The following is a 13,151-nucleotide window of genomic DNA, read 5'->3' as shown; positions in this document are numbered from 1 at the left end:
ATCCCTAAGCTCTCTTAATCTATCCTCATTTTTAAAAATTGGGCTGCTCTGATTGTTTTCTATTACCTTGTCTGCTAAATCACTAATTTGATTCTCTGTTTCATTTAAGCTACTGTTTATTTCTTCTAGTATATTCTTCATTTTAGATGTTATATTATTCATTTTATGATCCATTCTTTTTTTATGGTTTCTGTGTCCTTTTTCATATTTGCTCTCTTGGTTAAAGTTTTCACTAAGTTCCTTGATCATTCTTATAAACATTGCTTTGAATTCTATATCTGGTAGATTGCTTGCCTTCATTTTATTTAGTTATTTTTCTGGGATGGTATTATCTCCCCCCCTCTCCCACTTGGGGCATGTGTATTTATTTATTTGTCTCCTTTTTTTTTTTTTGCTATCTCTCTCCATTTGTTTATGTGTAATAGGTGGATATTCTATGTCTCCAATGGAAGACACTTTGTATGGTGGTCTTACATATTTCTCTTTTGCCATTCAGTGGCTCAGGCTTCGTGTGTGTGTGTGTGTGTGTGTGTGTGTGTGTGTGTGTGTGTGTGTGTGTGAAAGAGAGAGGAGGGGGTGGGGAGGCAGAGAGACAGACTCTGACCTGCGCCTCAACCAGGATCCACCTGGCAATCCCCCTACAGGGCTATGCTCTGCCCATCTGGGGCTGCTGCTTCATTGCTTAGCAACTGAGCTATTTCAGCACTTGAGGCACGGCCATGGTGCCATTCCTAGCACCTGGGGCCAACTTGCTTGAACCATTCGAGCCATGGCTGTGGGCAGGGAAGGAGGGAAAAGAGCAAGAGGGGGGGAGGGTAAGTAATGGAGAAGCAGATGGTTGCTTTTCCTGTTTGCTCTGACCAGGATCAAACCCAGGACTTTCATACACCAGACCAATGCTCTACCGCTGAGCCAACTGGCCAGGGCTGTGGCTCAGGCTTCCTAATCAGCTGAACTAGGTACTATAGAAATGTCCCTTTTGTGGGTTATGTGAGCCCCTCCTGTTGTAGTTGAGTTTTAATTGCTGTTGGCCCTTCTGTGACTAGGGTTGACCCTCAGACTGGCTGACTGTGAGGATTGACTCCAACCAAAGTGTATGAGCTACTGTGCAGGGCTGACCCCACAAAGCAGAATTTATCCTAGTAAGGTCTGGTGCCTACCGAGATCTCTCATTGGGTTTGCCACTTGTGGAACTGATTGGGTCATGCTCTGATGTGGTCTGAATCCTGCCACCATGTATGTTGGTGGCTGCCTCTGCTGTGCCTGTGTGTGCATGGAAGGGGCCAAGCTGCACACAAAGGCCTGCTTCCACCAGTGTAGAGCCCCCAGGGCAGGTTAGCAAAAGGCCCAGGTAAGATCTGCCTCTACCTGCTGACTGCCTGTTAGGCTCAGTTACTGAAATAGACTCTGTTAGTACATCAGTTGTGTGAGGTAGGAGTGAGTGGTGTTTATCAGATTGATACAAATTCAAACTCAGTGCCCCTTCTGGATCTGAGGCCACTAAACAAAAGGCTACCACTCACTGGGTCACTGCTGACCTTTTTGGTGGGATAGGATCCTAGAATTGTCGTCAGACTTTATCAGGCTTAAACAGATCAAGATTTGGTCATGTATAGGGAGGTATCTGTATAGGAATGATGGTGCAGGTTGAGTGTGTGAGGGAAAAATGGCTCCTTTCCTAGAGCTATACAACTCAGTTTTTCCTTGATTTAATCTGGACCTCCTCAAGAGCCTTCTGTACCATGGGCCTAAGCTGTCCACAGCCAGTTGACAGTTTTGCAGGGTGTAGTCCTGGCAGGGTGGAGCCACTAGATGTCAGTAAGACAGAGCTAGTGGATCTCCCCTTGTGGGAGGTGCCAGTCAGGCGTTGAGGGGGAAATGGCCTGTGCCTCAGAGTTATAGAACTTCTTTTCTTATGCCTCCTGAGTTGCCTGGACCTCTACTTCAAGGGCCCTAATGGCTGACTCTTCAGTAGGGCATGAGCTTGGCAGTGAGGGGCAATGGTGGAGGAAGAAGATTGGGCTGTTGCATTCCCCCATGCTGATGATGTTTGGAGGGGAGTGCTTGACCCAGGAAACAACGCATCTGTGTGCAGTCTGGGAGAGGGACTCAGCACAGGGACCCTGGAGGCTGTCCCTTCAACTCTCTCCCCAGAGCTGTACAACCCAATCTTCCCTCACGTGATTCCAGTCCACTCTGAGGTGCCATCCCTCCACTGGAGCCCAGTTTCTAGCAGAAACTATTTTTCCCTAGTGGACAGAATCCTCGCTGATTCTCACAGCCAGATGTTATATGGGCACCTCTTCTGACTATATGTGCTTTGAGCTGGGGAGCCCAGCATAGCATTAAGATCTCATGCTACTCGAGGGTAAACCTTTGCAGCTGGGATATCCCTTTGTATTCTCAATCTCATTAGCCACACATGTGTACAGGGTCCAGCCTTTTTTCTCTCCATCATTCCTACCAGTCTCTTTGTGACTTCTGTTTCTTGGTTATAAAACTTCTGTTCAGCTAGTCTTCAGCTGGTTATTCAGGTTAATTGTTCTATATTTTAGTTGTAATTCCACTTTGGTCCTAGGAGGAGTTGAATGTAGCTTCCATGTCTCTGCCATCTTGGATCTCACTCCACTTTTTTCTTAACTCCGTTTAAAAGCATCAACTTTGCATCTTAATGAAGTCTACTATGTTAATGTTTTATTTTTCTTTAATGTTTATTATATTGATTTTAGAGAGAGGAAAAGAGGGAGCGAGAGAGATTCAGGAACATTGATCTGTTTTGATATGTGCCCTGACCAGAGAGATTGAACTGGCAACCTCTGTGCTTCGGGGCGATGCTTTAACCTACTAAGCTATCAGGGCAGGGATGTTAATGTTTTCTTTTATACTCTGTATGTTTGGTGTCCTGTTTAAGAGATCTTTTCTTAAACTGATATCGTTAAAGGCAGTGGTCCCCAATCCCCGGGCCGCAGACTGGTACCAGTCCATGGGCCATTTGGTACCGGTCCGCAGAGAAAGAATAAATAACTTACATTATTTCCATTTTATTTATATTTAAGTCTAAACGATGTTTTATTTTTTAAAAATGACCAGATTCCCTCTGTTACATCTGTGTAAGACTCACTCTTGACGCTTGTCTTGATCACGTGATACATTTATCCATCCCACCCTAAAGGCCAGTCCGTGTGAAAATATTTTCTGACATTAAACCGGTCCGTGGCCCAAAAAAGGTTGGGGACCACTAGTTAAAAGCTTTCTTATGCTTTTATTAGAAAATTAGTAGTTTTAGCTTTTCCATTTAAATATGAGATCTATTTTGATTTAATTTTTGTGTATGGTATAAATTAAGGATTAAGGTTTATATTTTTCCATACAGACAATTCAGTTGTTCCAGGACCATTTATTGAAAGAAATCTTTTTTATTGATTAATGTGCTTTAGCACATTTGTTAAAATCAGTTCACCATAGTTGTTCAGGTCTATTTCTAGAATCTCTCTTCTGTTTTAAAGTGATCTACATGTCATACCAATTCCATATTGTCTTCATTTGTGTTGCTTTATAGTAAAATTTGAAACTATGTAGTTAAGTCCCCATATTTGTTCTTAATCAAAATTGTTATGGCTTTTCTATGTTCTTGCCTTTCCATGTAAGTTTTAAAATGAGCTCATCAGTGTCAAAGGTTGCTAGGATATAATTGCCATTATACTGAATTTATAGATCAATTTGGGAAGGTTTGCTATCTTAACAATATTGAGCCCTCCAAACCATGAACATGGTATATCTCATAATTTGTCTTATGTAATTTTTTTTGCAAGGTTAGTACCACTTTGTTGTTTTTAGTGTTCAATTTGTGCACTGCCTCTATCAAATTTATTCCTAAGTATTTTATTTTTCACGTTAAGTAATAGATTTTTACCAGCTCAGTCTATAGGAATGATCTGAAACAGAGGTTAATCAATGTTGCCAGTGTTACTTTTTGGGAGAATTAGAAGGAAAAGTTACCTACAAAACAAAGTGAAACAAGGTAAGTATGGCTTGTGAGAAGTGTCCATGTTTCATTCAGATGATTTAAATAAATTGATAGCTTATTGCTTGATATCTTTGTAAGAAAATACATATATGTGTGACTTTATGCTTTTCCCTCTTTGGAAATGTGGTTTATTAACTTTCAAAGATTATGAGTGCAGCCTGACCAGGCGGTGGCGCAGTGGATAGAGCATCGGACTGGGATGTGGAGGACCCGGGTTTGAGACCCCGTGGTCGCCAGCTTTAGTGTGGGCTCATCTGGTTTGAGCAAGGCTTACCAGCTTGAGTACAACGTCGTTGGCTCAAGCAAGGGGTCACTCAGTCTGCTGTAGCCCCCCCTCCTCAAGGCACATATGAGAAGTCAATCAATGAGCCACAACAAAGAATTGATGTTTCTTATCTATCTCCCTTTCTGTCTGTCCCTATCTGTCCCTCTCTCTGACTTGCTCTGTCTCTGCCACACACACACAAAAAAGATTATGAGTGCAGTATTATTCAAGTGGCCTGAATTATTTTTCAGGTTCTCTCTTACAAAAACATGCCTATTATTTCAACTTATTTTATGGTCTATATACCAGGTTTTTGGGAGGCTGGTGTCTGGGTTTTGATGCCATTCATATAATAAGTTAAAGAATATCAAATGTTTGGTTGTCATTCTTGAAATCTTGTTTGATTCTTGAAATCAATTCTGGTTCTTTCTGGCTTAGGACCAACCTCAGTCATGCATTTGAATTCATCTACCATTCTTCTCATTGACCTGTTACATCAATCTGTTTGGTTATTTCCTAATCCAATTGCTTATTTTCTCTTTTTGAGTGAGTTTTATAAAAATTAGGTCACTTTTAGATAACATTTTAGAGCTAAGCTTCCTTGTCCCTTCAATACGTCCTTGGTGAGCTGTGCACAAGGAAATGTGAACATTTCAGAAGACATTCTGGATAAGGCTTGTGTCTGCATGCTGAAGGGGAAAGTTGTTATGGACTGTAACTTTTATACAAACTGATCAGCCGCCATCTGAGTACAAAGCCCTGTGATCAGCAGAGACCTGTTTGTGCCACTGTGTAGACTGATAGCAGCAGATCAATTTAGCTGAGCTGTTCTCCAGCAGTTTGGTCACGAGGACATAGTCACTACCAAAATGTAGTCATCACACCAGTGTCCTTTGCTGGTTTAGAGTGTGGCATGAGAGAAAAAGTGCTTGCTCTCTTCACCCCAACAACAGCTGAGGTAAGATCCACTTTTTTACTCTGGAAGGGGAGGACAAGAGGGAAAGCAGCCTCTTTCAACTTTTCACATGCTGTTTTGATTTAAATTTATGCTAGTCTTTTCCATGATAATCCCTCAAGCCAGGTATACAAGTCAGCATTCCTTTGGTGGAGAGCCACGTGTGTAGTGCAGCTTGGGTAAATTTTAATAACAAAATTGCACTGCTGAGCACATCTAAGCATTTGACCTTGAAGACTCATAGGAGAGCAGACATTGCAGATTTTCCTACTTGCCCTTGACTTACAAGAGAGTAGATAATGAATTAATAGAAATTGATAAAGAGCGTCTGTCAGGCAGCCGCTGAGGTCATGAGGCTGGTATGCGGAAACAGTGCCCATACAACATGCGTAGCACACAACTGCAGCCAGGAGGGGTGGGTGGGTCATTGGAGGAGGAAATTAGCCGTCAGAAGGAATGTTGGCTCTCTGCTCAAGCTACAGCCGCATGGACTCACAGAGAGAGAAGTTCCTGGGAAATGGGGAGTGCTCACTGCCGCAGAGAAAAGAGCTCCTATGGAAGGTGGCAGTGCCATTGCTGGTTACTAGTGCTTCACAGATACTGTTGAAGACAGTACAGGTTAGATTTTTTTTTTAAGGAATTAAAATGTTATTAGCATAAATGTCAAATGTTTAGTACTTCTGTAGTTGCAATAGACAACAGGCTACTGAGAAGTAGAGAGAGAAGAGAAAAATCCAGCCACGAGGCCTTTGCTTGTAATTTTCTTTCTCGTACGCTATTTTTATAAGCAAAGGTTAAATGTTGAGATTTCTCTGTGCAGAGGAACAAGCCTCTGTTCATTTGTGCAGGGTGATGATTGTTAGAATATTTCTAAATGAGCCTTGAAAGAAATGTAGAGATGCTTAATTGTGTGCTGAGTTTCCCAAGTAGTTACTATTGAAATATGAGCCCATTAAAGACCATGCTTTATAAACAGTTTGTAATTTACACGCGCATGCACGCACGCACACAATGTGTGTGTGTGTGCTTGGTGTGTGCATGTTTTTGTTTTAAATATGTTACTTTCTTTTTTGTTGAACTAATGGGTGAGAATAAAATATTTTAAAAATGAAATGCCTTTTTATGCTTAATCCTTCAAACTAAACTACTTTCCTCTTACACGTCTATTAAAATTTATTCCTGCATATTGTACTTTTCTTTTGAGAATGGAATTGATGGCATCAGCAGTTTCTTGTTAGATTTTTTTTTTTACTTAAAGTTAGTTGCTCTTCCGCTATCCAAAGAAAATGTCACGTGGATATTTTTTTATAAGTCCAAAAGAAATACATAGATTTTTGGCTTAAGTGCATCACTGCAGTTATTTAATTAGATTTGAGGGGAGGAAAGTAAAACTTAGTACCTGCTTATCATTTTCTAGAAATTGAGGTATGAAAACTTTATATTTTAGAGTATTACATTTTTCATCATTTTGTACATTAGGATTGCCTACCAGTCTAACCTCAGTTTGATTGCTGTGGATGCCCCCACAGAGTATAGCCTGACATGAACAAGTTTACATTCCAATACGGAGGCATTGCATTCCACGGGGCAGTTCTGACGTACGAGCGTGTGGAGGCCCATACAAAGGGCCATTTTAGGGACATTGATAGAGGGCTTCTGTGCTCAGCGACTGCCTATCGTGGAAACTCACATTGGTAGAAAGTCTTCTTGAATCCACTTGGGGGGAGGAAAATGTGGTCACAGGAACTTAGAACAGGAGGCCTTACCAGAGTAAGAGCCTGTACCAGCCTGTCCGGTGTATCGTTACCTATGGGTATTTAGGAAAAGTAGGTAAGATTTTATTTTCTCAAACATTTGTGCTTTCTTGGTATGTCTCTTGAGCTTGAAAACAAGTTTACCAAGCTCTTCAATTTTTTTTCTCTATTTTGCGTTACGTAGAAGACGAATTACTTTTACTGATTATTTTCTGTCTGCATATTTTTGGTACTATAAAAGTCATTCAGTTTTGTACTTGTAAAGATGTTGAACTTATTTTAATTTCAGAAACAATTTGTAATTTTTAATTTGTATGGTACAAAAACTTTAGCCAAAGTTTAATTTAATGGGAATGAAAATCTGGGTTGTTAGATTGTTTGGGAGGAACCATTCCTAAATCCATTATACTATGGAAATAGAAACATTTAGGAATAATTTACTTGTTATGCTGCAAGTGGTCTTTATTAATCATTTACTGTGAGGGGTTTTTTCTTGATTTTAGAGAGAGAAATAAAAGAGAGAGAAACATTGGTTTGTTGTTCCACTTGTTGATGTATTCATTGGTTGAACCCACAACGTTGGCCTTTCAGGACGATGCTCTAGCCAACTGAGCTTCCCGGCCAGGGCTAGTGTTTCTCTGTTTTTTGGGGTTTTTTTTTTAATATCTCAGGGGACCAATATCTTTATCCAAATTGAACCAAAATCACATTTAGGTGTCATCTTTGGTTGTTTAATGTAAGATTATAGGGACATTCTGAAATACGTTGAGATTATATAGTTAAGAGTCAGGCTGTACACTGTATTTACACAGAACAATTTAGGAGGATTTAAAATAGACTATCATGATTCAATTTTCATACTGTGTAGAACTGGAGGACTGTTGGAATTCTTTAAAACTATATCCCATACTTCAGTCTCTTCGTATCTCTTTCTTTCTGATTTTATAACCTCTTATGAAAGGTGGCATCTAGTATAGGATGGGCTAACAGGTTTTAAAATATTCAGGCCAAGTCTTATTAATAACTGTTAGTTACATCTTGCTTGTGTTAGGAAGACAGTTATTCATAATATATGTAATTTATATTTGTGACCTATACAATACGTAAACATGCGTACACAGAAAGTCTGAAACTACTAGAAGATTGTGATTAATTTGTAAAAATATTTTAATTCAAGGTTAAATAATTGTGTCAGTTTAAAAATTAAGGCGTTTACATTTTAAAAATATCTTTGTTTATCTTGGTATGTTGTATTGTGAGTGCCATTTCAGAGAAGCAGATGTTCTACTGGTTGAAGTTCTGGCAGCCGCTGCCCCAACAGGCTAGGTTTTTATAGATTTGACATTCAGTTCTTTGACTATTCCAGGGTAATGACCCTCAGGCTACTGGTGGTCATTTGTACTTTTGCTGAATTTGAACCATCTTCTGAGTTACAAAAGCTGATTTGTATTTTTTATTCAACTAGCTGGTGATAAGTGAGCCTAGCCAGCCTCTGAGAATCCTCTTTCCAACAGAGCTCTGTTCGCCACTTGTCATGGGGTTGGTGCTTGTTGGGTACATGTGATAGACTACAGCAGTATTCCTGAGGAGGTCCAGAAATTATTCCTCATCACTGTCAAGCTTCAAAGACGAGAGTTTATGTTATCGAATGCGGGAAGGCGCTGTGAGTGTAATCATACAGTATTTGTCCTTTTGTGATGAGTTTATTGACATAGCAGATGTCTTCTGGGTTTATTCACGCGCCATTTTACCTTCCCATCAGCAAAGTACAAGGGTTCCAAGTTCTTTGTATTCTCTTGTTCACTCATTATTATTTTTTAATTGATTTCCATCCTATTATCTCATTCATATCTAATATCAGATGTGAAATAGAATCTCATTGTGGTTTTTATTTGCTTTTCCCTAATGACTGAGGATGTTGAACAACTTTTCGTACTATTTTATTTTATTTTTCAATTATAGATTACATTTAATATTATTTTGTATTAGATGGTCATATACTTTACAAAGGGATCCTCACTGCCCTGATATTTCAGGTCCCGACCTGGCACTATACTTAGTCATTACAATATTATTGACTGTAGTTTCTATGCTGTACTTCGCATCTCTGTGACTGTTTCCTGACTACCAATGATCCCTGCTTCCTAAGCCCTTTACCTGTTTACCTAGCCCCCCAACTTCCCTTCTCCTCTGGCACTGTCAGTTGGTTCTCTGTCTCTGTGGGTCTGTTTCTATTCAACTTTTCACAATCTTACTTGCTGGTTTTATATTGTCATATTCAAGTCCTTTGCCCATTTTTAAATTGAATTGTTTGTCCTTTTGTTGTTGAGTTCTAGGAGTTCTTTATATATTCTGAACATTAAACTGTTTTCAGGCATATGATTTGCAAGTATTTTCTCCCACTTTCTAGATTGTCTTTTCAGTTTCTTAATAATGTTTCTTTGATGCACATAAGTTTTTAAGTTTCATGAAGTCTAATTAATCTATCTTTTCTTTTGCTGATTATATTTTTGGTGTTATATCTAAGAATCCATTGCCAAATTCAAAGTCATAGTATTCATCCTTTTTTATAAGGGTTTTGTGGTTTTGGCTCTTTTGTTTAGGTTCTTTTTTTTTTTTTTTTTTTTTGTATTTTTCTGAAGCTGGAAATGGGGAGAGACAGTCAGACAGACTCCCGCATGCGCCCGACCGGGATCCACCCGGCACGCCCACCAGGGGCGATGCTCTGCCCCTCCGGGGCGTCGCTCTGCCGCGACCAGAGCCACTCTAGCGCCTGGGGCAGAGGCCAAGGAGCCATCCTCAGCGCCCGGGCCATCTTTGTTCCAATGGAGCCTTGGCTGCGGGAGGGGAAGAGAGAGACAGAGAGGAGGGGGGGGGTGGAGAAGCAAATGGATGCTTCTCCTATGTGCCCTGGCCGGGAATCGAACCTGGGTCCCCCGCACGCCAGGCCGACGCTCTACCGCTGAGCCAACCGGCCAGGGCCTAGGTTCATTTTTTAGTTCATTTTTGTTTATGGCAAGAGGTAGGAGTCCAACTTTATTCTTTTTCCTGTGTAAATACAGTTGTCTCACACATTTGTTGAAGAAACTTTTCTTCCCCCATTGAATGAACTTCACACCTTTATGAAAATTCAGATGGCCATAGATATATGGGTTTATTTGTGGACTTCAATTGTATTTTTTTTATGGCTATCCTTAGGCCAGTACTACACTGTTTTGATTACTGCAGCTTTGTGGTAAGTTTCAAAATCAAGAACTGTGAACCCTCTGATTTTGTTTTTCTTCAGAATTGTTCAGCTAATTAGGGTCTTTTAAAATTCCATGTGAATTTGAAGATTGGATTTTCTATTCTCCAAAAAAGGCTATTGGGATTTTAATAGGAATTGCATTGAATCTGTAGATCACTTTGTATAGTTTCTTATAAGATATAATAACAAAAGGGAATACATTTGATAGGACTAATTATCCATTTCTGACAGTGGCACCAAGGGACATTTGTATGTTTGTGTGAGTTTGTATGTGTGAATGTATATGAATATTTTAAAAGAAATTTCTACTTGGGCAAGGAAAGCAGTGGAAAAGTAAACAAATGGGACTACATCAAACTAAGAAGCTTTCACTCAGCAAAGGGCACAATTAACAAAATGATTGTGGAACCCATTGAATCAGAGAACATATTTGCCAATGATACATATGGTTAGGGGTGAATTTCCAAGATAATGTAAAGAACTTACACACTCAATACCAGGAAGACAAACAACCCAGTTAAAAAATGGGCAAAGGACCTGAATAAACACTTCTCCAAAGAGGACATATAGATGTCCAATAGACATATGAAAAGAAGGATGCCCAACACCACTAATCATCAGAGAGATGCAAATTAAAACCACAGTGAGATGTCACCTCACACCTGTCAGCATGGGTATCATCAATAAATCAACAAACAAAAAGTAGTGGTGAGGATGTGGAGAAAAGGGAACCCTCCTGCACTGCTGGTGGGAATGCAGACTGGTGCAGCCTCTGTGGAAAATAGTATGGAGATTCCTCAAAAATTTAAAAATGGAATTGCCTTCTGACCCAGTGATTTCACTTCTGGGAATATATCTGAAGAAACTGAAACACTAGTTTGGAAGAATATTTGCATCCCTATGTTCAATGCAGCATTGTTTACAATAGCCAAGATCTGGAGACAGCCCAAGTGCCCATCAGTAGATGAGAGGATAAAAAAGTGGTGGTACATTTACACAATGAAATACTACTCAACTGTAAAAAGAAGAAGAAAACCTTACCTTTTGTAACAGCATGGATGGAGTTGGAGATGGTTATGCTAAGTGAAATAGGCCAGTGAGAGAAGGACTGATGATTTTACTTATATATATAATCTAAGGAATAAAATAAACTGATGAACAAAATAGAAATCCAGGCATGGCTACAGACTGACAGCTGTCGGAGGGGAGTGGTTGGGGACTGGATAAAAGAAGGAGAAGGGATTAAGCAAAAAAGAAAAACTTATATATATAAAAAATACATAGACACAGGTCACAGTGTGGTGCTAGCCAGAGGGAAAGGTGGTTGAGGGGACAGTGGAAGGGCAGAGGGGAATGGGAATGGAGGGAGACTTTGCTTGGGCAGTGTGTTCGCGATGCAGTGTGCAGATGGTGTTTTGTTCATTTGTACACTTGAAACCTGTGTGGTCTCGTGAATCAGTGTCATCCCAATAAATTCAGTAACAAAATAAAAAAAAATAAAAATAATTTTTAAAATATTCTAAGTATGGTTCTGTTTGATTTTCATAGAAACAATTTTGTAGCAGGAAAGGCCGTAAGTGAAGGCCTACTTGAACCTGATAATCTTACAAATGAGTAAAATTTAGAATAAGAGAATGGTCAGGTTGGTTTACCAGAGAGCACAGTGACACAGCGAAAAATTGACTTTCCTGTTCTCTTCATCTTACACGCCTTTTTCACTATCAAGTTTGATACATTACGTATCACCTTTCATAAAGAGGATTATAAACGAAACATGAATGTCCATAGGAGTCACTCAAAATGTCTAATTCACTTAGAAAAATTGCTTGATAAAATAGTTTGGAAGGATTTTTTTCTCATATATTTCGTATTTTTCTCAAAAATAGGTTTTTAAAATGGTTACTAAAATGTTGGCTGGGGGGAAGGGAGCATTTCTGGAGTAGTGAATGGGCAGGGGTGGGAGGTGCAATAGTATATAGCAAGTTAGGGTTCCCTAGCTTGGCCAGGCTTTTTACTCTTCATGGTTCTGGTCATCAGGTCGCTGAGTCAGAGAGAATGCACCTGCTCTGGTGTTAAGATGGGAGTTCTCACCAATAGGGCAAAGGTGCTAGGTCTGAGTTCTCTAGTGCAGTTTTCAGGCAGGATGGGCATTTAGAGTGTGTGTGTGTGTGTGTGTGTGTGTGTGTGTGTGTGTGTGTGTGTATAAACTTTTAAGGAAAGAGTCTTAAATTCAATACCTTTGTCTTTAAATTTTTAGCATTAATTGATTTGAGAATTTAGAAAAAAATAAATACACTTTTTAGGTGAAAGGAATTTGAACCTCAGCCTCTTAAGTTTACCAGAGAGGTTTACATACACTTCATACTTTCTTTGGTTTTTTTACAGTTTGCCATTGATTCAGTTCCCATCCCTCTTGGCATATTTTAAAGCTTTGCCTAACTGGGAATGATTTAAAACTGACTAACATAAAACCTACTAATTCTCCTTTGCTTAGGTTATTTATTTGAAAACTTTGTGCTGGAATTTTCCAAAACACGAATGTCTAAAATTTAAGTTTGATTGGTTTCTTGTCATTCTGTGTAAATAATGAATAGATACTCTTTCTCCAAAGTGTACTTCTTGTAGTTGTTTTTATATTTTATTTTTATTAATCTTGAGAGTTGGCTTTAAATTCACAATTTATATCTTTTAAATCTTTTCTTTCCTAGTTTTGGCAAGCGTTCTGCAGGAAGCTTCAGGCGTGGCTGTGAATGCATTGTTTTAGAGCCTTCTGAAATGATTGTGGTAAGAATACTCCTGTGAAGACATTTATTTTCCTTAAAAAAGTTATAAAATAAAAGCACTTCCACAAACTACTTTTAATAGAGTATTATACATTTTATCAATTTGTATATATTTATTTT

At 39.3% G+C, this 13,151-nt stretch overlaps 1 protein-coding gene across 8 annotated transcripts in view; it reads left to right on the top strand.

The window, feature by feature from the left end:
- Window positions 1–13,151, top strand: part of RAPGEF2 (Rap guanine nucleotide exchange factor 2) — a 254,331-nt gene that overhangs the window by 124,486 nt on the left and 116,694 nt on the right. For 6 of the 8 annotated variants that reach the window (XM_066387291.1, XM_066387252.1, XM_066387263.1 and 3 more), the window contains exon 5: window positions 12,957–13,032. In XM_066387291.1, coding sequence (XP_066243388.1) covers window positions 12,957–13,032 — 76 coding nt within the window. Of the gene's footprint in view, window positions 1–5,206; window positions 5,251–5,764; window positions 5,866–12,956; window positions 13,033–13,151 lie in introns of those variants that run through there. The other 2 variants (XM_066387301.1, XM_066387310.1) reach the window with 2 other exon arrangements.

The sequence above is a fragment of the Saccopteryx leptura genome, chromosome 1 (genome assembly GCF_036850995.1).
Source record: "Saccopteryx leptura isolate mSacLep1 chromosome 1, mSacLep1_pri_phased_curated, whole genome shotgun sequence".
Classification (NCBI taxonomy): domain Eukaryota; kingdom Metazoa; phylum Chordata; class Mammalia; order Chiroptera; family Emballonuridae; genus Saccopteryx; species Saccopteryx leptura.
Note: the sequence above shows the minus strand (reverse complement) of the source record. Positions and strands in the feature narration are given on the sequence as shown.